Source organism: Sphaerodactylus townsendi, linkage group LG03 (assembly GCF_021028975.2).
Source record: "Sphaerodactylus townsendi isolate TG3544 linkage group LG03, MPM_Stown_v2.3, whole genome shotgun sequence".
In the NCBI taxonomy this organism is placed as follows: Eukaryota; Metazoa; Chordata; class Lepidosauria; order Squamata; family Sphaerodactylidae; genus Sphaerodactylus; species Sphaerodactylus townsendi.
Window position 1 is genome coordinate 24,172,398 of NC_059427.1, and position 27,118 is coordinate 24,199,515.

General features: G+C 43.7%; 1 protein-coding gene across 1 annotated transcript; it reads left to right on the top strand.

Moving 5' to 3' along the window:
* Positions 1–12,264: 12,264 nt before the first annotated feature.
* Positions 12,265–26,706, top strand: LOC125430024 (monoacylglycerol lipase ABHD6-like). The gene is made up of 8 exons (XM_048491691.1): positions 12,265–12,386; positions 15,971–16,127; positions 17,702–17,815; positions 19,459–19,591; positions 20,449–20,606; positions 21,087–21,141; positions 24,147–24,247; positions 26,539–26,706. Exons 1-8 carry the CDS (start codon positions 12,265–12,267, stop codon positions 26,704–26,706), a joined length of 1,008 nt encoding a protein of 335 aa, XP_048347648.1.
* Positions 26,707–27,118: the final 412 nt, after the last annotated feature.

Genomic DNA, 27,118 nt, shown 5'->3' on the forward strand with positions numbered 1-27,118 from the left:
AAGCCCCTTTGAGTCTCCTACAGGAGAGAAAGGGGGGATATAAATCCAAACTCCTCCTCCTCCTCTTCTTCTTCCTCCTCTTCCTCCTCCTCCTCTTCCTCCTCCTCTTCTTCCTCCTCTTCTTCTTCCTCTTCTTCTTCTTCTTCTTCTTCTTCTTCTTCTTCACCCCCCCCCCCCCACACCCCCCCCCCCCCCCACCCCCCCCCCCCCCCACCCCCCCCCCCCCCCACCCCCCCCCCCCCCCACCCCCCCCCCCCCCCACCTCTTCTTCTTCTTCTTCTTCTTCTTCTTCTTCTTCTTCTTCTTCTTCGGTCACCTGGCAATCAGATCTCCAACCACCACCTGGTTTGGTTTATTGGATTTGTATACCGCCCTACCCCCGAAGGGCTCAGGGCGGTGAACAACAGCTGCAGGATAACATCAACAATAATCATAACATTCAATATTAACCAACAAAGCAAAACATCATAAACAGGACAATTACAAGTAGTTTGGAAGTTGATACAATCATTTTAAAAGAACAAGCTGTTGGGGAGGTCCGGGGAGGGGTTAAGTACAGAGGGTAATTAGAAGCAGGGGAGGGGATATTAGTACACTCTGTACCAAGACAAGATTTTAATTTGGTTTGTAGCTACATAAGAATCTCCATCCTATTGTATTAGTGGGGAAGAGATACAATAATGTCTTGTTCAATTTCTTTCTTTCTTTTTTATTACTATTAGTATGGCAATGCACTGAAACAATAGAATGAAATAGTCAGGGTTTCTGTGTTTTGTTTTGTTTTGTTTTCTCTTTTCTCTTCTTAATTGTATAATTCCCTTATTGAAGAATGGGAGAACTTATGGATAGCTTCTGATTATTCAATATTATTATGATTTGTATTTTTTTCTTTTCACCTTATTTCCATGTATTTCAATCTTGAACATCAATACATTTTTTAAAAAAAGAATGTCTCAGGTTTTTTTTCTCAATTGTTGTTTTCATAATCTTTTGCATTTCTTTTAAAATCATATCCCAAAACAATTTTGCCTCTTTATACGTTTACAACATATGAAAAAAGAACCATCACATAGTTGACATTTCCAGCATGTTTGATCGCCCTTTATACATTTTGAACAGTTTTTTCAGTGTTAAATATCATCCATACATCATTTTGTAGTAATTTTCTTTCAAATTATAACAAGCTGTAATTTTCAAATCTTTTTTCCATAATCTTTCTCATTGTCCCATTTGCATGCTTCTCCTCATGTTACTATCCCATTTTACCATTACTGATTTTTCCCTGTCTTCCTCTATATCCGACTTTAATAACATCTTATACATTTTGGTAATCTACCATCTTTGATACATAGTTTACTTTCAAATTCTGTTATCTGCATAACAAAACCTGTATTTTTGTTGTCTGCTTTGAATGTTTCTAATAATTGATAGTAATAGAGCCAATTTTTAACCATATCTTTTAATTCATCCAATGGCTTGAGCTCCCATTTCTCATTCTGGCATGTTAACAATTCTCTGTATTTAAGCCATTTCTCCTGCCTGTTCACTTCTTTTCTTGAAAATGCTTCGAATGGGGACAACCACAAGGGAGTTAATCTTGCAATAAACCTTCCATATCTCAACCATATCCAAAGCAGACTCCTTCTAGCATAATGGTTTGAAAATACTTTGTGTATCTTTCCTTTATCACACCACAAATAACCATACCATCCAAATCTTCTATCAAACCCCTCCAAGTCCAACAGTCTAGCATTTTTCAGCATCCTCCGTTCTCTAATCCAGACCAATGCAGCTGCTTCGAAATACACTTTTAGATTTGGCAATGCTAAACCTCCTCTCTCTTTTGCATCTTGCAAATGTTTATATTTAATTCTTGGTTTCTTGCCTTGCCAAACAAGATTGCTCACATCTTTTTGCCATTGCTTAAAGCGTGTTGCGGTGTTAATTACTGGCAGCACCTGGAAGAGAAGTCACGTTCGTGGAAGCCCATTCATTTTATCATAGATATTCTCCCCAGGGCTCTTCCAACTTTCTGGCCCTCCTCCTTGATTGCAGCCTGTATTGGGCTGTGCTGGCCTGCCCCACCCTCTAAGGCTACTATGGACTGCTGATTGCAGCCCTGTTGCCTCCACCCTGTTTCCCAGAACTGCTGAGGTTTCTGCTGTTGTTGTTGCTGCTGCTGAGGCTCCCCTGCCATGTATCTGCTGTTTGTTCTTGCTGCTGGTTTCTTGGAGGCCCCTGCTCCTTGTGGGGCTGTCAGTTGTGGGGCGCTCCAGTTTCTCTAGGTTGGCATTTGTGAAGAGAGGGTGGTGGAATAGGCTGCTGGATGCTGAGAGGCAGCCCTGTCCCTGAATGTAGGAGCTAGTGTTTTGTTTAATTGCTTTTCAAGACCAGGTGAGCCTTGAGTTCTTTAACCCTAGGAGCTGCAGTACCTGCCATACCCTGCAGAGGGCAAAACAGCTCAGACCTATCAAACTCGTTAGTTCTGGCATATTTTAATCCTCATGGAGAGTTAACAACTATTTCAAATACAAGGACATCACCACTAAATGCAGTTTGTGGCATTCTGAGGGAAAAGACAGCACTGAAAATAAGATACTGTAACACCAAAAAGCTTTCCCGCCATGCATTCCAGCCACACAGGTCACAGACTGCTCCACAGACTGCTCACTGGTCTCAGGCCCCTTCCGCACATGCAAAATAATGCATTTTCAAACCACTTTCACAACTGTTTGCAAGTGGACTTTGCTATTCCGCACAGCTTCAAAGAGCACTGAAAGCAGTTTGAAAGTGCATTATGCTGCATGTGCGGAATGAGCCACAGGAAGTCTTCCTAGGTAACAAAGTTTTTCCAGCTGTGAATCCCATATATCGTTTGTAATCTGCTGTTTCGCTGTTTCTGGGTGTGGGCATTTTAATTAATAAACTGTGTCATTTTAAATTGATTTTGAGACTTTTAATAACTGATTTCAATGTCACTCTTTTATTCTCCTTATTTACTCACAAGGAGAGCAAGTTTGGTGGGGGTGGGGAGTTTTGCTGCGGGCTGGGTGTGTACAGGGACACATTTCCATTTTGTGGTGGTGCACCACTAGTGTTAAACACTGAGAAGTGAAGGCAGGAGGGAGTACCTGTGCTTACAGCCTTGTCCAGATCCCTTATCCATAGCTAAGAGAATATCTGCACCAACCCCATAGGATAAATGGATCCTAGAATGTTTCACATCCCACTGACAAAAATCCTTCCATCAGTAGAAATGCTCTGTGGGATCCAAGCCAATTTCTGCTCAGTTTACTGTGCATTGGACAAAAACAACACTGCTCTGCCCTTTCCAACTGGGTCCTCGTACACACGGATGTATTTTCAGAACATGAAAACTTAACATGGGAATCTGATCCTCACAACAATCGCTACCATGTTTGGAGAATCTCTAATCCATTGTGTCTCATACTGCCATCTAGTGGCCTTATTATATTCCATTGATTCCTACTGAGAGTTAAGAATGAACATGGGAGTTGTGGTGTGAGGTCAGTACTGTCTTCTGTTCTTCTCCACTGGATTTGCCATACAGACCCTTATGTAGTCTTCATTCAGGGTCAGTTCTTTGCACAAATGGCATTTGGGGCAGCATGACCGCTGGTGCTGATTTTTGAGGAAGCTGAGCTGACTCTTTATTTCTCTTTCCTTCACCATTGGGAACTGGTTGTTTGGCCAGCTTGGAGGACTGTTCTTTGCTTATCCCAGGGGCGTAACGAGGCAGCCCTGGGCAAACTGTAGCCCTGGGCAAAACCTGAGTTGGATGCCCCCCCCCCCCGGGTGGCCACTCCACCACGACCAATTTTTTTGCACCAGGACATTGGTGCCTGCAGGGGGTGCCTTTTTAGACATAGCAGCACCATAATTTCAGCATATCATCAGGTGACTGTCCTTATGCTACTCCCCAAGTGTGGTGAGGTTTGGTTCAAGGAGTCCAAAGTTATGGACTCCCAAAGGGAGGGTCCATAACTTTGGACCCCCTGAACCAAACTGCACCAAACTTGGGGGGTGCCATCATCTCCAGATGATACCCTGAAATTTTGGTGCCGATACATCCAAAAATGCACCCCCTACAGGAACATCCTAGAAATTTGCCCAAGAATCTTTGTTCTTCATTGAGTTTTCTGCATTACTGTCAATGGGGGTTGCAGGCTGTGGGGAGCACATTTCTGAAGGCACAGTGTCAAAGCTTTCAGGGTATCATCAGGAGACTGCCCTAATGATACCCCCCAAGTTTGGTGCAGTTTGGTTCAGGCGGGCCAAAGTTATGGACCCTCAAAACTGTAGCCCCATCTCCTATTAGCTCCCATTGGAAACAATGGGGGATAGGGGCACCCCCTTTGGGAGTCCATAACTTTGGACTCCCTGAACCAAACCTCACCAAACTTGGGGGGTAGCATAAGGACAGTCCCCAGATGATACGCTGAAATTTTGCTGCCGCTAGCCTAAAAACTGCGCCCCCTGCAGGCCAAAAATGGAAAACCACTAAAATACCCAAAAACGAACCCAGCATTTTGATGCCCCCTACAAGGTGATGCCCTGGGCAGCTGCCCACCTTGCCCAGTGGGCATTACGCCAGTGGCTTATCCTCAATTTTTTTGGCTTTTGCTCTCCAAACTCCATAATGACTGAGGAAAATTAGCTCCTTTCTTGTGCTGTTGCTTAAAGGATCGAGTGATGTTCAGAAAAATTCTACTGAAAAACAATGCAAAGAAAAGGAAGACATATGAACTATTTAGAGAGTCAGTTCTGCTTCTTATGTCTCTGGAGGTAAAGTGCCTTATGGGAAGTGATGCTTTGGGGAATTCTTGTAGATGCTCTTTCAGCCCTTGAAACAGTTAAGAGGTTGGTCAGTGCTGCCTTAGCAGAATGGGTAGAGACTCATGAAAGCAGATACTGCATTGTATTTTCTGTAGGAAGTTTTTCAACCAGCACTGTAATTGACTCTTTTGCTGGGAGCATTTCAGGTGAAGCAGCCACACTTAAGTTTGAAAGTGGGCTAGTGGGAGAATGTGGAGCTACATGTTGGGCCTGAAAAGTGCTGACCTATGAGTTAGATGGACCATTGGTGTGATTCAGCAGATCTCCTCTGAAGAATGTACAAGCATATGATAACAGAACGCAGTGCTGAGCCACCTGGCCTCCTGTTGGAATAAGAGCCCCTCGTAGTTGGGGATTATTCTTCATCGTAGTTAGCGGAGTGCACGGGAGGCTTAGACCACAGCAGAAGCCTGACCTTGTGTGCGTGCGTGTGATGGATCCCAATGTGTGGCAAGCTTACACAAAAGAAAGTCGGAGTCAGTTGTAGTTTCTAATCTAATAAAAAGAGTATTCATCAGTGAACTCCATTCTGGATAGAAAGGTAGGCAGATAGAGTCACTAAGCTATCTTAATCTAGCTGGATGGGAATGGATGCACGGAGCATCCATCCTCTCTCTAGGCATGGTAGAAAAGGAATGGACAAGGGGTCGAGGAAGAAGCCGGAAGGAAGGAAGTCCCTGAGAGTATCAGTCTAACACAAAAGGGATAGAACCAGCATGATAGAGTAAAGGTGCCAAATCCCCATCTAGCCACTGACTCTCTAGTAAAACCCCCTCTGTAGGTTCAGGCAGGAAACAGCGTAAAGTCCTTCACTTCCAACACTTCTATCATAGCTAGCCATACATTCAGTTCGCCACGTCCTACTCTCTACCTTCATTCTACCTCCCTGGACTAGAGGCTCTCAAGTCACAAGCAGGACGTGGCGAACTGAATGTATGGCTAGCTATGATGGAAGCATACACATACACGCTACAAGGGTCAGTGCTATCAGTCACAGACCAGGAAAGGGATTTGGGCGTCTTAGTTGATAGTTCCATGGGAATGTCAACTCAATGCATGGCAGCTGTGAAGAAGGCAAACTCTATGCTGGGGATCATTAGGAAAGGAGTTGATAATAAAACTGCAAGGATTGTCATGCCCTTATACAAAGCCGTGGTGCGACCGCACTTGGAGCACTGTGTTCAGTTCTGGTCGCCACATCTCAAAACACTTACTGATTGGTTCCCCACCTGACAATTTATACCCAACTAAAACATTCCCTTCTCACTGGACACAGTGTGTAACAGACTTCCCTCTGCGATACACCTCTGAAGATGCCAGCCACAGATGCAGGTGAAACGTTAGGAACAAGATCCACCAGACCACGGCCACACAGCCCGGAAAACCCACCACAACCAGCCAAATTTTATCGTTTTTTGAAAAGCACAGAATAAGGGAAATCTCACGGGGCAGGCCCGAGTTAGACCTGGAAGCCATGCGGAAATCATGGCCGAACTGGGATGTTTCACCTCCTTATCCCAGGATATATTGGCCGTGGGGAAAACGCCTAAAATACCTCCATGCACACACATCTCCATTCATATGCAGAATAGGCGCAAAATAAAGGCTGCCTCTACAGTAGACAACTCTACTCCAAGAAATCTTTTTAGCTATTGATCATCTCCCCTGCTTCCCCCCCAGCAGTCACTATAGTGTTATCTGGATTCGTCATCTTCCCTTAATATTACACTGTGTGTCATTTCCATCCTAGGAGATTAGAGAACAGAGAGAGAGATGAAAAGAGAGAAAGAAGGAGTCTAAACTGGGATGGATGGGATGAAAAAGTGTTGGCCAAGGGGATGGTCAGGGAAGGAACTCTTGGGGAGAAATTACTTATTTTTTAAATTGTTATAGGTCCACACTAAAATATATATATATTTGGTATTATTCCATTTTATCTTTGCTTCCTCCGAATAATCTTGCAGGCTGCAGTTTGGCCATGAACCTTCTAAGGTTCCCTGAAATCCCTCATAGAGCTACAATTCCTAGAGGAGAGGTAAGGAAACTGTGCTGGCTATGGTGTTATTGTCTGTGACTGCCATAGGAACTCAAGTGTATGTGCCAAATGAATAGTGTGGGAAAGGGACTTTCCCCCAAGATGTGTTGGTAGATTTATTTCCCATCCTGCTACTACCAAATCACCCTTAATTAAAGGACTACCTTTCTTCTTTTTGCACAGAGCGTACCTGGCGTTGTATAAATCCCAAATCAGGAGCTGGCTAGAGAACGTATGAAATGGGGGCTTGAGGAAGAAGAGGGGAGGCAGCTGGGTGTATGTTAGTGCTTGTTCATACCAATAGGGCTGAGTATGTTCCCCTCTCCTGATCTATCCACTTTCTAGTTTTTAGTTGGCCGCCTTATTCTCTCCCTTTGTGGCTGATCCTCTGATCCTGAGTGGGGAGCGAAGAATAACTAGAGCAGCAGAAAGAAACTTTAAAAAAAGAAGTGCCGGTTTCTTCCTCCTTCCCCTCTCCTTTTAGATTGGCTGCCCTCTTTTTCTCCCATCACTACTGCTCCCCTGATTCACAGCTGTAAAGGGAAGGGAAACTAGAAGGGTGAAAGAAACTTTCTTTTGCAAAATGTGGCTTCTCGCCCTGCCTTCTTTTAAAGCAGGGGTCTTCCAACTATGGCCCTCCAGATGTTCATAGACTACAATTCCCATGAGCCCTACCACTTGGCCATGCTGGCAGGGGCTGATGGGAATTGTAGTCCATGAACATCTGGAGGGCCATAGTTTGAAGATCCCTGTTTTAAAGTAATGTGTTGTGTGCATTTCCTGCAATTTTTTTTCCTCCCATCAACATTCCAAGGGACTAGAAACTACTCACGACCACAAAAGTTTGTTTGAATTCTCTCTTTCTCTCTCCACTTTATAAAAAAGGTATTCAGAATAACCATTCTTCTCATGGGAGAGTTAAATAAGACTGTGACCCACCTGGAGAGGAAGGTGCCAACAGAAAGGGGAAACCTTCTCAGCCAGAGAAAGGTCTGGAGTGGGGACCAGCTGCTGAAAGTTCCAAATGAGGAGGGGGGGGGGACAGTTTAATCACACCCAAGAGACCACACGGCCACTACTCTTCATTGATGCAGGGGAAGATGATAGTGGGGGAGCGAAGAATCCCGTGGGAGGCAGCCCCCCCACACACACTGCTGTGCACTTCTACTCACTCACTTGCCCGCAAGCGGGGTTGAGCTGCCAGGTGCCATGGCGCCTGGCACTTTCATCTGGGATGCCAGGAAAGACCTGTCAAATCAGGTCGGATTGGTACGTATGGTAAGCTTACTTCAAGCATAGTGAAAGGAAAACAGTTACTGCCAAGAAATTTCAGAGGCACTGTACACAAAATGCTGAGAGATAGCACAGAACATGTATCAACACTTTCAAAACCCATGTTATTTGATACTTCCCTTGGGATCCTGTATTGTAGGTCCTTACTGGAAAGCCATTTAGCAGGTATTGTAGTGGACTCATATTGATTAATAATTACTGTGAACACCCCCTTGCCAACCATCCCTGCAGGATAGGCCACCTTGGCCTCATAGGAGCTCGGTCACCCTTTTGGAACAAATGGGACACGGCTCTGGCTTCAGTTCATAAGCTCTTTACTTGCATCAGGTAGTTAACAGCACTACTATAAGCTTGAGCCCCTGCACCACCCCAACCCCTTCCCTCTTGCCCTGCCAACGTTTTACCGCTCTCAGGAGATTCCCTTCTTCCTGGGAGCTCCCTGCTTCAGTCTCCTAGAGACCGGCAAGCTGTCTGTCTTGCTCTGCTGGCCTGAGATGGGCTCTTCCTCCTTCCTGGCCCTCCTCCTTGATTGTAGCCTGGCTGGGACTGTGCTGCCTCCATCCCACTTTCTAAGGCTGCTGAGGACTGCTGATTGCAGCTTGGCTAAGGCTGTGCTATCTCTACCTTGTTCCTTGGAACTGCTGAGACTTGCTCATCTTGCTGCTCAGGTTCTCCTGCCATTTCTCTGGTGTTTGTGCTTGCTGCTGGCTTCCTGAAGGTTCCTGCTGCACGTGGTGAGTCCAGGGGTGCAGGTGTTGGTTGTGGGGTGCTTCAGGGTCCCTGGGTAGGTATTCGTGAGAAGGAGGGTGGTGGAACAAGCTCCTGGGTGCTGGAAGACAGTTCCATCCCTGGACAGCTACCTTCCAACAATGATCTCTCCAGACTCTATTTTTCAGGGCAGCTCTCAGAGCAAGCATTGGATAAAAGTGTTTATGAGGATGCTTCCAAGGGGTTTGAGGGACAGTATGACAGGCCTCTGAAAGATGGGCATGGCCCTCTTTAACAGTCTCCCTTGGCCTCCCCAATGAAATGTATCTGCAATTTGGAATGCCCAAAAGAGAAACAAAAAAAAAAGCAGATAGGCAGAAGTCATGGCCTCTAACCATTAGGTAACAGAACCTCTGGGTGTTTCCATGTTATGGAATTGATGATGGGGAAAAAAGCTTCAGCTGTAGGAGGCAGAAGTGTCATAACACCCCCACAGAACAGAAGAACTTTAAAAAGACTACTCCACCCAGCATCAAGATGCAGATCCGAAGAACTGCATCAGCAGTAGAGAGATTGGACACCACTCCAGAATTGGAAGTCTCAGGTAAGCCTCAATGTATGTCTAATATGGGGAATGGGCAAGCAGAAATAACTGATGGAGACTGGACACAATATGTGCAACTATTTAGTGTATATCCCTTATCTTTCGACATTTTGATGAGCTCATCTTGGTATGTAAGAGGAAGACAATGAATACGTGGCATTGAATGGGCAACCAAGGAACTAATCAGCTTAATTTGTAATATGAACTTAACTAGGTATTAAAACAAAGATTAAGAGATGATGTCTTTTGTCTGTTGACATATCAATTTTGCCAGATGCCTCCGGGTTCTGGTATTTAAGGGAAAAGGAGAAAAAAGTTCTTTCTCTCCCCTTCTCCGTGTCATGTATAATTTTATATGAACTGTCATCATCCCTACCTTAAATCATCTTTTCCTCTAAACTGAGAATCTCCAAATTCTTTATTGTTTTGTGTTTGTAATACGCTGATTAAAAATATTTGAAAATATAATGGCAAACTAGTAGCAAATAACATTTAAGACCCTATATCCCAAATATTGGGGAAAATCCAGTACTGGTTGAATTACGTTATTTTACAAGTAATGTGAAACAGTCATCGGCTCATTCCGCACATGCAGAATAATGCACTTTCAAACTGCTTTCAGTGGTCTTTGAAGCTGTGCGGAATAGCAAAATCCACTTGCAAAAAGTTGTGAAAGTGGTTTGAAAACGCATTATTTTGCGTGTGCGGAAGGGGCCATCTTTGCAGCAGAAAGTAAATTTGCTTTCATCTTCAGATCCACGTACTTCACACATTCTCAAGGAGTTTCAATAGTTGCTGAGCTTCTCCGTGTATCTGAAGATAACATTTTAGAATTTCATAAGTTCGCTACATTAAGAATAAGACATCAACATGTGACTCACTATGTTGCCAACAAGACATTTGACATTAGTGTTAAGTTATTCATATGAAATCTCTCTATCTATAATTGAGCAAGCCAAGCTGAAAGGTGAGAAAGCACTCCCAGTGAATCCCCAAAGAGGTGTGGGACGGCTCCAACAGCTGAGCCAGCTCACTCATGCCAGGCTGCTCAAACAGCCCTTTGCTGGCATCCAGTCACACTGGATGGCTTCTGGAAAGGACCCAGCTCGATTTGATCTTGCTGATCTCACCACATGCCCCTCCCATGTCTCCTTTATGGGGCAGCCAAATCCCCGGCATCTCAAGTCCTGAGATTTATTTGTGGGTAAGGGCCTGATGATGTCATTACTAATTAGCACAGCAGTTCTCAACCTGTGGGTCGCGACCCCTTTGGGGGTCGAACGACCCTTTCACAGGGGTCGTCTAAGACCATCGGAAAACACACATTTCCGATAGTCTTAGGAACCGAGACACAAATAATGTTATGGTTGGAGGGTCACCACAACATGAGGAACTGTATTAAAGGGTCGTGGCATTAGGAAGGTTGAGAACCACTGAATTAGCAGCAATATGGCCAGGGGAAAAAGAATTAAACAAGCTTTCTCTGCCCATGCTTTTTTAGCTTTAAATTTAAAAGTAAGTAAGTTTGTTTGTTTGTTTGTTTATTTCTGGTTAAACTTATATACCGCCCTCCCCCGGAGGGCTCAGGGCGGTTTACAACAACAAAATGTTCGGCGCATATTACAATGTTATATTGTTCTATCTATTTGTTGTTTGCTGGCCTGAGCCCCTTGGGGGAGGATAATAAATATAAAATAAAATAAATAAAATTACTAACATCGCTATTATGTAGCAGTCTTGCTTACATTTTCACCAGATTTAGCTAGTGATAAACAGCCCACCTACATAATCATAGGCTTCCATATACTGCCTAGTTTGTTCTATCCCTAATTTTCTGATATTCAGTTGAATAAGTGTATACAATACTGTCATTTTTGGTTTATGGCCCCCAGAAAGATAATTTCCAGGTCCCACTTCAAGGTATAGCAACGTGGGTTGGGTGGCTGTGATTACAAAAGACAAGGAGGTGAAATCACTCCTCCCTTTTCTTTGGCAAGTACAGGTCAGCTAAGGACAAGGGTTGAGTTCGTCCCCTTTTCCCCACCCCATTCCAGCCCACCAACCTCTACTAGGATCATGTGACTCCAAGAATTATCTTTCTAGAGGCTGGAAGAGGCTTCAGCAATAGATAGGAATAAGGAAAAACTCTGCTTTCTGTGCATTGGATAGTTGTATGCCAGCCAGAGTAGTTTGACCCAGAAAGCCAAAAGAGAAAATGCCAAAATATCAAATTCCTTTGTTTACAATATTGGCTAGCTTTGACCTGCACTGAAAAATGAAGTGATGTTATTGGGAGGTGTAAAAATCACCATACGCTCTTAAAATGGCAAAAATTTAGGTTACTCAGCAGCTAATAAAAGGAAACCTACTTCCACAACTCTAGACGGAGATCCACCAGAGAAGGCACAAATCACATCAAATCATATCAATGACATTGCTCTAGAGAAGGAAGAGAACATGTTGAATAATTAATTTGGAATGATTCTGTGCCGCCTGTTCTTGTTGTTCAATTCAAACCATACAGAAAAGATAAGAAAATATTTAGGTTGAGTAGCATTAAAACTGAATGGTGAAAACAGTCTACACCTAACATCCCCCCGAAAAGGCCTAGCAGCAGAGAGCATTGTAATTTATGAATCCTTTGCCACCCATTTTCTTTTTATCCCGATATATGACTTATTCTTCTTTTGTTTTCTTTTTTTACTGTTATCCAAAACTTCTTACACCAAGTTGGGCAGGCAGCAAGGGCAACACATAACCAGGAACCATGGAGCTCACTTGCATCAAGATACTCTACATCGTTCTTGGCTCCATTTTGGCTTACATCACAAGTATTCTTGGTGCAAGGTACAACTTGTGGCATAAAATACTATTCAAGATGTGGACACGGTGAGTGTGTATCATGGCATGACATTCCCTTTGAGTTCTTTTCTAGGGAATAGTATCTGATGTGAAAATTAATCTCCCACAGAATGAGGCCGTTTTTGCATGGCACAATTACAGTGGGGTTGAACTGAGATCAGTGGTGAAGCTCCAAGGGGACGGGGTGCGCTGTGCACCGGGCGCACACCTGGGGGGCGCAGAAATTGCCCCAGGCCCCTCCCCCTTTCCCTTTCCCCCCTCCGCAGCGCCCCGCACGGCACCCCCTTCAGAAAAGCCTCTCTCATCTTCTTGTTACCTTATTCTTTTTCCATTTTTTTTTGAGAACTTTTTCAGGTTGCAAAAGGCCTGTTCGCAGGAAAAACATCCTGAGGAACTTGGGGCTCACAAGGTCTCCTGGGAAGTATAGTTCCTATTAGGCCATTTTTACTGAGAACAGGCCTTTTACAGCCTGAAAAAGTTCTCAAAAAGGAAAGGAACTAAGGTACGTGTGGGAAGGGGGTGGGGGTGGGGGCGGAATATAAAATGTGCAATTGGCACGTTTGGCCCAGCTACGCCTCTGGCTGAGATCATATATACCTGGGCTATTTTATCCCAGTTTCTGTGTACATATGGTTCCCTGCTTCTGCCCAGGAGCAGAATTAATAATGCTCCAGTTTGCTCTGCACGACCCAGACTTCTGTATTTGCTTTGGAAGCATTTCTGAGCATGCCCAGTGTCCCATGTTATGATTGGCTGTTGCTTTTGAGTGGCTGCTTGAAAGGACGTCAGGCAGGGAGTTCATCCGGCTGGGTGTGAACAATACACTTGGTCTGCCCTCGATTGGTGTTTTTGTGTATGTGCTGTGGGAATGGAAGAAATTGATCAGTGTTTTTAATGGTTTAAAATAAGATCTTGCTGTCATAGGAAGATAACTAGTTAATAGGTCTGCTAATTGATGTAAAATAAAGCTTATACTGAGGAAAATAGACCAAGTTATTGTTCTGATTGGCTGTTGTTTTTGAGTGGCAGCTGCAAGCACCTGTGAGCTTGCCCGGTATCCTACGTTCTGATTGGCTGCTGCTTTTGAGTGGCAGCTTGAGTGAACAATTTCTGAAAATCCTGGGCTAACGTAAATATTGCAAGGGGGCACTGAGACAGATCCTGTACAGCTTCATCATGTAAAAACAGCCTAAGGGAGATAAATACTAGTACGTCTGGTCACATGCATGGTTGTGAATTATACAAATGTAATAAAAACATAATTAAATAGTTTGTCAAATAGTAATATCGCTGTGTTAATAGAACAAATTGCTCCCTGTAAGACATCTTGGTCTGTTACTGTTTTGAATAATCAATAATATCAGGGAATGGTTAACACATGGATTTACACAAGGAAAAACAGGATTTGTTTTTAAAGGAAGAAACCAAGGAGGGTATGAAATCCTTAGAAATGTCAGGATTGCTAGTTCCTGTCATGATAAAGGACTGACCCTTGCTCTTCTCATGCAAACTTCTGCATAGCAGTTCCAGGCTTTCTTCGAGGTCTCTCACCAGTGGTGGCATTCAAATTTAACAACCGGTTCCGAACTTCCGGTGGTGGGACTCAGTGGTGGGATTACAACCAGCTCTCTGAACTGAAAAAATTAGCTACTGGTTCTACAGAACTGGTGCGAATAGGCTGAATCCCACCACTGTCTCTCACCCACATACATATTGAAGAGATAGAAAAAGTGCAGAGAAGGGCAACGAGGATGATTGAAGGATTGGAGCACCTTCCTTATGAGGAGAGGCTGCAGCGTTTGGGACTCTTTAGTTTGGAGAGGAGATGTCTGAGGGGGGATGTGATCGAAGTCTATAAAATTATGCATGGGGTAGAAAATGTTGACAGAGAGAAATTTTTCTCTCTTTCTCACAATACTAGAACCAGAGGGCATTCATTGAAAATGCTGGGGGGAAGAATTAGGACTAATAAAAGGAAACACTTCTTCACGTAACGTGTGATTGGTGTTTGGAATATGCTGCCACAGGAGGTGGTGATGGCCACTAACCTGGATAGCTTTAAAAAGGGCTTGGACAGATTTATGGAGGAGAAGTCGATCTATGGCTACCAATCTTGATCTTCCTTGATCTCAGATTGCAAATGCCTTAGCCGACCAGGTGCTCAGGAGCAACAGCCACAGAAGGCCATTGCTTTCACATCCTGCATGTGAGCTCCCAAAGGCACTGCGGGCCACTGGTGGGCCACTGCGAGTAGCAGAGAGCTGGACTAGATGGACTCTGGTCTGATCCAGCTGGCTTGTTCTTATGTTCTTAATGCTGCTTCGCTTTTGAGCTTGGATGAGATCAGGCTAGTCTGGACAATTAGGGCTGCTAATAGCAGATGCTAGTGGAGATTTAGACTGAGGTTTAAAACGCCTTCCCTAATCAAATTGGCAGCCTCACACAGTAGCTTTGGGTTAAAGATCCTGACCAGTCATATCCCACAACCCTTCTGCACAGTAAGTTGAGGCCAGTTTTCTACCCGATTAGCAGAGCTGCCTGTTTTTGACAGCAGTCTGGGATGCTGCAGGTTGCTGGGTGCAAATTCGTATGTTTTATTTTGATGTCTGTTGGGACACTATCTTACTATCTAGCATTTTAAAATTTTGGGGTTTTTATCTTGGTTGATCAATTGTTCATCGAATTGTTGTGAGCCACACGAGCCTTGTGCCCCAAGGGAGGAGAGTGGTATATGTTTAAAATAAAGTAAAATATAGTAAGGATTCTCCATTTTGCATCGATTGCCTCTGTGGATACAGAGGTATTCACCACTGGCAAGGGAATAGCCATAAGACACCTTACAGACCAACAACATATTTGGGGGATGAGCTTTCAAGAGCACTATAACAATTAAACATTTTTAAACCTTCAAAAAGCCTACAGGTACCATCATGGCAGGGAAAATGGTATCTATGTAGGTATGTCCTTCAGAAATGGAAATGTTCCAATCCAGATTACATGTTATTTTGTTTGGAGTGGGGGGGGGGGGGTGTTCTGAAAAAGAGGATAGTAAACCAGATCTGAGAAAAAGTGTAGCAAGGGTGGAGAAAACCGAGATAGTGGATGCTTTAAAAAAACCAGGCTTCCCATTTGGAAGCAGAGGCAGGAAAAAAAGTATCCATGTTAGACCCCATTGAAAAATTGTGAGGGCTGGGATTATAGTTTGAGGGTTGGGATTATGCTCAGTTACCGTGTTTCTCCAAAAATAAGACAGTGTCTTATATTAATTTTTGCTCCCAAAGATGTGCTACGTCTTATTTTCAGGGGATGTCTTATTTTTCCGCTCCACAGCTGCATGCTCTGGTGTTCTGTTCGACAGGCATGCTTCCAAACAAAAACTTTGCTATGTCTTACTTTCGGGGGATGTTTTATATTTAGCACTTCAGCAAAACCTCTACTACGTCTTATTCTCAGGGGATGTCTTATTTTCAGAGAAACAGGGTAGTACACTGGTAAACCTACGAATCTAGTGTCTGCACCATGCATATGGAAACTCTTCCATCTTAGCTGTCAGTATGTGGTGGAAATATTCTTCCAGTGCAAAATCCCTTGTTTATTTTTTTTGCCTTTAGGTTTAGACGCATGAAACGGGGCGTGGAGGTGAAACACATCAAACACAACAACTACAACTTCTCTTATTTCACTCGAGGGAAGCCTGGAGCCCAGCCATCCATACTGATGCTTCATGGGTACCTATTCAGCAAAGACATGTGGTTAGATACTCTTAAGGTATATTATTTTTGGTTGGCCCTGCTTCCCATGGCAACCATTTTGTTGATACACCCAACATGTTGTGTCAGAAATTCAAACATGACCCACAGCTTGAAAGAGCACCCCTAATCTAGGCTATTCCTATTGAAGTTTCAGGCACCATGGGGAATACTTGATATGACTTCCGCTGAAGATGGTGGGAGTTTGGTACTGCCTTGCCTCCTGATAAAAACATCAATTCTAGACCCATGTGCCTTTGGTTTCCTGCTTCTGTTCATTTTCTTTCTCCACAGTTTCAGGCCTCATCACCAGATAGTGCCAGAAGCTACTTAAAGAGAAAGCATTCTCACTGATCCGTGAAATGGGATTTAAATTTGGATTCATTCATTCATTCATTCATTCATTCATTCATTCATTCATTCATTCATTCATTCATTCATTCATTCATTGTTTAGATTTGTAGACTGCCCCATCCCCAAGGAGCTCTAGGTGGTGCACAACAAGATCAACATATATACAGTTTATAGCAAAATAAACAAATATTACATGTACTAAAATCCATTAAAACCATTAAGCATTATTTTAATGTCAAGGGAGCATCACTGGACACTATAATTATCCCAGGGCTCATTCATGTCGCCTTATCGGTGACAAATCAGAATTTCTTAATGCTACTGTGGATGATGGATAGTGTATAGCCAACTTGTCTCAATACTTAGGCAATACAGCAGGTTCTTGTTTTTTTTAATGTGTTTATTAAGTTTATTTTCACCCAGCCTTTCCTCCAAAAACCTCAAGGTGGGTATACATTATTCTCTTCCTGCCCCCACAGCAATCTTGTGAGGCTGAGAGAAAATGACTGGCCCAAGGCCACCTAGCAAATTTCATGGCATAGTGGGGATTCAAAAGTGGGTCTGACTTGAATAGATGACTGCAACATTAGCCTATCAATTTCAGTATTATGTACTCTGACTGGCATCATCTCTCCGGGGTCTGGGGTAGAGAAAGACTTTTCACACCATGTACTTCCTAATATTTTTAAGTAAAAATGCCCAGAGCCAGGATTCTACCCATATGGCCCACATCTTAGCCCAAAACCCTAATTAGGATGCTGAGGGATTTAGCTCAGTTCTGCAGGGCTTGGAAGATGGAGCTATTCCATCAGGTCTACAGCTGAGGGCAACTGTGGGGTTGTAGTCTAACTTGTCTTGTCTCCCTTCCCTTCCTGCCCCCTTCCTCTTGATTCTGGTATGTTTGTGTGAGAGAGGGGCTGGAGGAAACTTTTTTTAGTTTAAATTATTCCATCCTGATTGGATTTTTAGGTGCCATAATATGTCTTTATTGAATATACTAGAAGACACTCTGATCCTGCCATGTCATCACAAGTGGGATAAAAAGTGAAGGAATAAATACATAAAATAAACCACTGCAGCACATTTATGTCCCTCTCATGTACCCTATTGTCTATTCTGAATTATGTCTCTTTCCAAGATTAGCTGCCATGTTCAAGAAAGTTAACCTCTTCATGGTTCGATAGTTAAAGGATCTTGGTGCCATTATTCTGATTCATTTTTGATGGTGTTTTCTCACAGTATATTCCTGAGGACATCCATGTGGTCTGTGTGGACCTTCCTGGTCATGGGGCAACCACCCGCTTGCTGGGAGACAGCTACAGAGCATCTGACCAGGCTGAGCGAATTCATGAGGTAAGACCTCCCTCTAGATGTCCTCAGGTTGTGGTCTACCTTGAAGGCAGTCACTGGATCCAGTAATAATGCCAAAAATCTCTCTGATCAGGTAAGGGTGGAATTGCGATAGTGGTGGTTGCTTCAAGCAGTTTCTGGGAAGCTGGCTGTACATTTCAGCAGTTAATATTGTGCATTGTATCATTACCATTCCTGTACAAGGGAAATTCTCATCTGACAAATCTAAAAAACATCCTGGTATTTCCCCAGCTTATATGTCTCACATACATGATGCTGGTGAAGCCCCATGACTGTTTGTATGCTCCTGGGCTGCCACAGACTGCGCAGGTACCTTTGCATGGAGGCGCCTCCGTTTTGTTTGCAAACTTCTCTTTCCTGCGCAGCTCCGCAGGGATGAGGGGACATGCTCCCATGGCCATGGCAACACCTTGGGGGTTGGAGGGCAGGAGGCGTGCCCCCTCATCCCAGTGGAGCTGCACAGGGAAGAGAAGATAAGTTTACAAACAAAACAGAGGCACCTAAAAGTGGTGCCTCCAACCCAGTGCCATTTGCTCAGCACTGGGTGCAAGTCGCTGTTTTTGAAAAGACTCGCTCATTGAGCGAATTTGAAAAACAGCATTTTCCTGCTGGTTAGGGGGGAGGGAAAGCATGGTGCTGCCTTGCTGCAGAGGTGGCAGCCGAGTGTAGCACTCCCCTGGACCAGTGTGTTTTTACCGTTCCAGGGGCGCTGTTTTTGGCCTGTGTGGAGTGAGCCATGGTGATTTTTCTGCTTAGGGTTCATCACCTAGGCCAGGGGTCTGCAACCTGCGGCTCTCCAGATGTTCATGGACTACAAACCCCATCAGCCCCTGTCAGCATGGCCAATTGGCCATGCTGGCAGGGGCTGGTGGGAATTGTAGTCCATGAACATTTGGAGAGCCCCAGGTTGCAGACCCCTGACCTGGGCAATTTGAGAACTCCCTATCTCTCTCCCCCTCACCCCGATTTTGTACCAATTGTTGAAATTCCTTCTATATTGTTATTTCCAACTTATCTTACAGAAATCTTTGTATTTTATTCTGAATATTGCAAGAGATGTTATTTTGTAAAGACGGTGAGTTCATGTTAGTCAGTGCCTTATATTGTCAGTATTAAAATTCAATGTGTGAAAAACATGTGAAAAACATGACTTGAAATTTGTCCTTGTCCTTGTCCTTGTCCTCTCCCTCCCTCCTTCCCTGGCTCTGTGCTGTTTCCAATGCTGGGGGGGGGGGGGGGGGCTGGATATAACACCATAAAACGTTTCCACAGTAATAAAACATTTTGAAAGCATTTTAAGTCGTATGACACTTAAAACACTTTAAAGTGTTATAACAGTTGTTAAACATTTGAAAACATTTTGAAAATGTTGTCAATTTTTGTATTTTCACTGTGTGGCATGGACCATTTCTGTGTTCAGATTTGTGAGTTGGGGCATGTACTATAATGTGATGGTGACTTAGAGATGACCTGGTACAAAAATCGTTCTTTGGTCATGGGGGGGGGGGGTGATCATGGGTCCCCTTGCATGCTCCTAGCCTACACTGCCCAGAAATTGAAACAAGATTTTTTCTTGAAAATAGCCCAAAGCAGTATTTAGCTCTTTGTTCTTGCTTTTTTCATAGTTTGTCGAGTGCATTGGTCTGGGAAAAAAACCCTTCCACCTGGTTGGCTTCTCCATAGGCGGAATGATTGCTGGGGTTTATGCTGCTCTTTATCCATCTTATGTCCACTGTTTGTCCCTCCTTAGCCCAGGCGGTAAGTGTCTGAATTCTTTTTTAGAGTGTCTAACAAGTTACTGGGTAGTGCAGACAAAATTCAGTTTATGTAAATAGGACACTAGATAGTTATAACAAAGGGCCTACCAACACATTTCATTTCACCCCCTACGTGAGTTCTCATAATCCACATATACTTGTAGGTTCCTCCTTGGTAATTGAGTTCCTTGAACAAACAAAAGAGGGAGCTAGGCTTGGTCAATACCTTAAATATTTGGTAAAATTCAGATTCTAGCTTATTCGGGCATAAAAGTATCTGTATTCCCAAATAAGCCTGAAAACCAGATTCAGATATCTGAATATATTTGGGTCTGATTTTTTTTGGTTTTTTCACGTTTTGGCCTGCAGGTGGCATATTTTTAAAGCTAATAGCACCAAAATTTCAGGGTCTCATCCGGAGACTGTCCTGATGATGCCATCCAAGTTTGGTGAAATTTGGTTCAAGGGGGTCAAAGTTATGGACCCCCAAAGTGGGTGCCCCATCTTGGGAGCTAACAGGAGATGGGGGCCCCCATGACCAAAGAGCAATTTTTGCACCAAGTTATCTCAAAGTCATGGTAGTCTCTGGATGAGACCCTGACATTCTGGTGTCAGTAGCTTTAAAAATGTGCCCCTGACAGACACCTCAAGAAATTTGCCCAGATTCTCTGCTCTGCAGTGCCTTGGCTCCATTGTAGCCAACGGGGAATTTCTAAGTGTATAAGAAAGCTGCACATTTTTTAAGGTAGAGGCACCAGACTTTCAAGGTAGCTCCAGGAGGCCCTCCTGGTAATAGCATCCAGGTTATTTGTCACAGATTTCTGTCTAACAATTTGTACATTGTCTCTCAATTCATAGGTCTACGGTATCAAGAAGGTTACAAAATCGTCCAGCACTTGAGGGAGATGGAGATGTCTATCAATGTGGGAAGCAATAAACTCCTTTCTTTGACCAAGAGACAGGCAGAAGAGCTATTGAAGCTTGGCCTATACCACCCAAGCGTATCACAGTTGCAGGTAAAGAAGGACTACATCATAGGCTGCCGTGCTCTGGTCCAGTCTTTCATTATAAAATTTCAGCATTGCATATCTGTCTGTCACTCCTCTGTCCATATTTTGCTGGTGTGGGCAGCCAAGGCACTGTCTTGTATCTGAGAATAAGAGTTGGCTAAGAAACAGTTGGGGAATATCTTGCAAACTTTTTGCTCCAACTGAGATACACACGCCTCCCAAAACCCTTGCCCTTAAAAATGCAGGCAGATCTCTAACAGTCATTCCAGTTCATTTTTTGTTGGCCAAGAATCAATTCTATTGCCTCAAAAGGTCTTCAACTATGATTGGTAAGAGTTGGGCTAGTAAATGAACATTAACTGACCGTCACATATCAGAAGGTTTTTCGTATCTCACCACATATTGGTTTTCAGGAAGGAACATCTTGCTACCTGACAGAAACTTTTCACTGCCTGCCACTCTGACACATTTCTCCTTCCTCCTCAGCAACTTAAAGGATATCTTGATGAAGGTAGACCAGAAACGATGTTCTTCATTAAAAGTAAGTGAAATAGCAGGAATACAAGCTACTTGGGCCATTTCACAAACGATTCATCAAGGGTACTCTCAAAAAGGCAGTGACAACCAGCCACTGCTCCAACCAATGTTCAGAAGGGCTCGTGTGTACAGAGAAACCAAAGATTATAGATTCAGCCTTAGTTTCCTGACTTTATGGTAGATGTTTATCCACAGTGAGAATCCCAAGGGTGTTCCCTGCGTATGCCTTTTTAAATAGTTACTCTTAGGCCATTTCTGCACTGATTGCAGAAGCAGCTGGCCACCAGCATGAATATTCACAAGGGACCGTGTGGGTGGGCCAAAGTCACTGCAGGCTGCAGAGGCAACTCCGCATGGAGCTACCTCTGGTCTGTGTTGTTTGCTTACCTTTTCTTCCCTCCAGGGCTCTGCAGGAAGGAAGGGACACACTCATGCTGCCCTCTGACCCCTGGGGGTTGGAGGGCAGCGTGGGCATGTCTTTTCTCCCTCCAGAGCCTTGGAGGGAAGAAAAGGTAAGCAAACAACACAGTCAGTGCCTAAAAGCAGCTCCCTCACGCTGATGCCCTTCGCACGACACAGGCGGGAAGACATTGCTTTCCAAATAATTAGCTCATTGAGCGAGTTAGGAATGGAGCGTTTCCTTGCCGTTCTGCAGGGGGAGCACAGCGATACTGTGGTGCATCAGCGGCAGCTGTATGAACAACGCCCCAGGGACAGTGTTTTTACCGTCCCTAGGGCACTGTTTTCGGCCTGTGCAGAAATGGCCTTAGATCACTCAGCCCAAGACAAAATAAAGGCAAGATTTTCTAATGACTGCAAGATGTACATAAGTCTTCAGGTGCAGAGACAGTCAGATGGGACTCTAGAAATAATCCTTCTCTTTAGTGTCTTGATTTCTCACTGATGCTTTCTGACAAACGTGAGTCTTGTACACATCTAAGCAAACTTCTCAACATGGTTGGGGTTGCAGCATCAGTGGGGCATACTAAAATAGAGGCGGGGGTGGGGGGTGGGGTTAAAATGTCTGGTGGGAGCCCAACCCCTTCTGCTCTTCTTCACTGTGCAGCCTTGACATTTCCTGAAGTGCTGTGCAGAGTGAAACAGTCAGGGTGTTCACATTAGGGAATGGTCCCTTGGAGGAATCAGGCTGTGAACAAGAGGACAGGTGAGGGGGCATTTTGAAAGAGGAGGCAGTTGGAGAAGGGAAGACAAAGCCAAACAAAAAGAGGCTTAAGGAAAATCCAGTGCTAAAGCTTAAAACATAAGGAAACAGCAGGCTCAGCCTGAAAGAGCATGTATGTGGTCTGCTGAAGACGTCAGTGAAGGAAGATAGGATCTCTTTCAGTCCAAGATATATAAAGCCTCAGTGGAGAATAGGGCTACTCATCTCCAAGTATGGACATGTAATAACAACTACACCAGTGGCTCAAAACTGAATTATAATGTATATTCTTAATTAATAAATATTTTGCCAGATAACAGACTTTGTGTATCATTTAACAATTCATTTCCAAAATCAACAGCAAACTTTTTTTTTACAGAAATAGCAATTTATAAAGCTCTAAACTTTTTTTTTACAGATGTAACAACTTAAAAACCTCTCTTCTAAAATGACAAACATTGTGTGGTTGGGCTCTGGTTGGGTCACACCTCATCACAAGGACTTCATTTGGCCCCTGCTGTATAAAAAAGAGAGAGTTTCAATGTAACACCTAGAATGAACTCAACAACTAACCTAAATGCATAATGCAATATAAATGCACTTACAATCTCACTGTTAACAAATTCTGAATGCAATGTCTTTATGCAGCATTGGCAGCTATTTTAAGTTTCTTAAAGACCCTCTCCTAAAAAACAACCATGGCAACAAAGTTATGTCAGTGAAATTATGTGCCCATTATTGCTTTATGATTTGCCTACCAAGATATAACTTTCATTAAGGAAACAGTGTGTGTGTGTGTATGTACATCCCTTCATGGGCAAGCAGACTAGGCAAGCAATGCACCCACCAGCAGAACACACACAAGCTTTCTTTCATGGGAACAACCTTTGTTTCTGAAGGTTTTTTTAAAGGAAGTATACAAAGTAGGCTGTTAAGTCACAGGATGGTTTAGACTAGCCTGGTCTAAACAGATCTCAGAAGTTAAGTTGGGTCAGTCCTGGTTCATACTTGGATGGGCGACCACCAAAGAAGTCCAGGGTTGCTATGCAGAGGCAAGCAATGGCAAGACACCTCTGTTCATCTCTTGCCTTGAAAACCCTAAAGGGTTGCCATAAGTCAGCTGTGACAATGAGACAACAGTATTCACCACCACCATACAAAGCCACCTAAAGGATTATTGCACTGACCTGGGTGGCCCATGCTAGTTTGATCTCATCAGATCTCAGAAGCTAAGCAAGGTTGTCCCTGCTTCATAACTGGATGGGAGACCATCTGGAGATTCCAGAGTCATGATGCAGAGGAAGACAACAGCAAACCATCTCAGCTGGTCCCTTGCCTTGAAAACCCTACTGCATAGGTGTCAAACTCACGGCCCTCCAGATGTTATGGACTACAGTTCCCATCATCCCCTGCCAGCATGATGCTGGGTTGCCATATGCCAGCTGCACTTGTCAGTGCTTTGCACCCCCACCAATCTGCCTGTAATCTTAGCATGAAATGCAGGCTACAAATAAAATGAATGAATAATAAAGGAGCAAGGAGATCCCATTAATACATTCCGGCAGAGATGATCACAGACTCAGAATTTTAAAAATTCTAAACTGAAGATGAATATTCATTGTTGGTCAACCTGAAGCACAATTTGGTTCAAGGCACAGCCAGCAAGGGGTTCTTGCACACCTGGACAGAAACCGGCTGCTGATGGGCTTTGGGGTTTCCTGACCCCAACCTCCACATTCTGCTGGCTGGCAAAATCGACATCTTATTGGTGCCGCATCTGAGTAGCTCTGAAGACATGCATCCATAAAGGCGATGACAGCTCTAACTCTGATTCTTTCTTGGAAAAGACTTTTTAGACCTCTCCAGTGTGGAGTCCAGATACAGCCTTCAGGACAATGCAAGCAAGATCACAGCTCCAACTGAGATCATCTGGGGAAAATGTGACAAGGTAGGACAACCGGGTGAGAGAACCATCCATGAATGCCAAGTAGCTGGTTTTGGTGGTCATTCATTTCCAACAGGCGGTAGATTTAGGGAACTAGAAGCGTGAGGCTGCTTCATCAAACATTCAAGTTCCCAGTCTCGGCCATCATTCCTCAGTATCATGAGTGTAGGATCAAATGAATAAAACAGCTGGGATGGAAATGCACTAGCCTGTCAACTGATACATCTGACTCAACTATGCACCTGCAATTGCAGGCACCCAAAATTACAATCAGATACAATTACTCATACAGATCCCAGCCACTGAGCCTCATATGCCTAATAATTAAGTCCAAACAGTAAACACTTTTAATATCAATTATGCTCATCTAGAATCTGAAATTTAAGGCACCAAATTGCCAGCATTTTGGTCTGGTCTAACAGAATAGGTGATATTGAATATCAGAATAGGTGGATATTGAAGGACAGAGTGAATTTTCTCTGAGGAGGAAACATTGTAGGATAATGCTTATAAGCTGAGAAGAAGCACAACACTCAACTATTTTATGACTTAAAATAATTTCAGACGGCATGCATATCCAACTAACTCTTATTGGACAGTAGCAGTCACTGACGATGAATGTACTGTATTGTCCATGCAGGAGAATCCAAATGCAAATATTAGCTTTAGCTATAGTGCAATGCCAGAAACATATCCAATGATGTACAAATGCAGCCCTGGATATCTGATTTATGCTGCACCCCCTCTAGAGATCTTAGGTCTGGTGCATGCAACAAAGTGAGCTCTACAGGTGTTCAGTGAGTGAGTGAGTGTTCAGTTAGGTAGAAAGAAAAACTCTGTATGATATGGAGGCAACGAGGGAAGGAGCATCATGACAACCTCCAAATAACTGAAATAGCAGAAAGCAGCTGGAAAATTGCTGGCCATTTTTCCTACTGAGTCCAGAACTACATCATCTCTTGAAACTTGACCTCCTGAAACTCTTCCAGCCGTGACTCTCTTTGGACAACTCATTATGCAGTCCAAGAAGAAACACCAGTACATCTTAGGGAAAGACAGAACATCATACTGTGACAGAACATCATACCATTTATATGCTTCAGCCCTATGGCAGGAGGAGCCAGGGGCAGGGCTCCTGGAATGTGTGCAAAAGGTCCAGGTTCAAATAATGTCATCTCTACTTTAAGGACCTTAAGTAGCAGGTGCCCTGACCTGGACAGCCCAGGCTAGCCTGATCATAGAAGATCTTGGAAGCTAAGCAGGGTTGGCCCTGTTTATATGTGGATGGGATAACCCCAAGGAAGCCCAGGGCTGCTATGCAGAGGCAGGCAATGGCAAACCACATGTGAACATCTCTTCCCTTGAAAACCCCATAAAGGGCCACCATAAATTGCCTGTGACATGTTGGCACTTCCCACCATCACCAACACTAAGCAGCAAGCAATAGGACCTTCTGCCATTTACAGTAGAATGTACTAAGCTTGATGAGCCAGTGTTCTGACTCGGTTTAAGGCTGCTCCATATTTGTAGTATATGTGGAGAGGGACAGTTGGGGGCATCCAGAAAAATAAAAATAATTCCTGAGTCCAAGAGAATCCTGGAAACTATAGCTCCCAATTAGAATCCTCAAAATACAATTCCCCTGATTTCAAAGGGGCATTCATGGGATATATTAGTATAAAATTCATCTAACTTTGTAACACAAATAAAACCCAAGTCCTTCTAGTCAACTCATTTATATACTGTTATCGTTGGGCAAACCCTCTCATGCCACTAGGATGCAGTCTTCCTTCTACGCTTGGTTGCCAACCTGCATGTCATGTCTGGAGCTCTCGCCCAGTTACAATTGTTTTCCAGATTATGTAGTTTCCCTGGAGAAAATTAGAAGCTTTGGAGGATGGACTCTATGGCATTAGACTCAGCTAAGACCACACCCCTTCCCAAATCCTGCTTTCCCTAGATTTCAGCATCAAATCTCCAAGAATTTCCCAACACAGAGTTGACAACCTCATTATATCTTAGCCCAAACCAATAAGGGTAAATCACAGCTGCCCTGTGAATGAGGTGGTGGAAAGCTAAAGCAGAAGGTAAACGTGCGGAACTCATTCTTAGCTGTTAGCTGTTCCTTTAAAATAAGCAATTAGATTATTGGTAGATTATTGGGTGGTAGGGAAGAAATGTTTTGGGTCATTCAAATTTTAATCCAATTGCACTTTCGCCGTAATGCTTACACTCTTCCTTCCGTTTTTCAGCACCTTCTCAGCTTACACTGTTTAAATTCTGTTGTTGTTCAGGTACTTGATTCCTCTGGAGCAGACGTTTTAGCCAAAGCTATTCCTCAGTGCCAGGTGTACTTATTGGATAGATGTGGACACTTCATAACCATAAACAGGCCACAGAAATCTGCAGAGCTCATCCTGGAATTCCACAATTCAGTTTGTGGCACCAAGAAGACTAACTAGTTGACATAAACCTCATGTGGGCACCAACCAGGTGGAGTATTTAAAGCCACTTTCTAGGCTGGACAAAACTGGAAGGATGGAGTTCGTTTGGGGTTCCTCTATCATTTTGAAGACTACATTGAAAAGATGGCCTCTCTGTTCCTTGCCCCAGACTGAATTTGGTTTTTTTTTCAATGTTCAAGTCAACTTCTGTCTTCTGCAATGGCAACCTGTAATAAGGCCTTGCTGGTGAATTGCGTGCTGGATATAGTATTAAATAAATAATAGAACTTCGAGGGATGAAAAAGAACTATCAAATTATAACAACTTTGGAGCCTTCCAGAATATTTTTATCCTATCCTTCCTCTATGAGACTTCATGGCATAGTTCTTCCCTCCACTAAAGTATGCTGTTTGGGGGTGCTAAACAAAGA

Excerpts from the sequence above, each read along its gene's own strand:
- LOC125430024 (XM_048491691.1), top strand. The coding sequence starts at position 12,265 with ATGGAGCTCACTTGCATCAAGATACTCTACATCGTTCTTGGCTCCATT. Across the intron at positions 17,816-19,458 it reads AGGCTGAGCGAATTCATGAG|TTTGTCGAGTGCATTGGTCT; the intron begins GTAAGACCTCCC and ends CTTTTTTCATAG. Across the intron at positions 21,142-24,146 it reads AACGATGTTCTTCATTAAAA|ACTTTTTAGACCTCTCCAGT; the intron begins GTAAGTGAAATA and ends TTCTTGGAAAAG.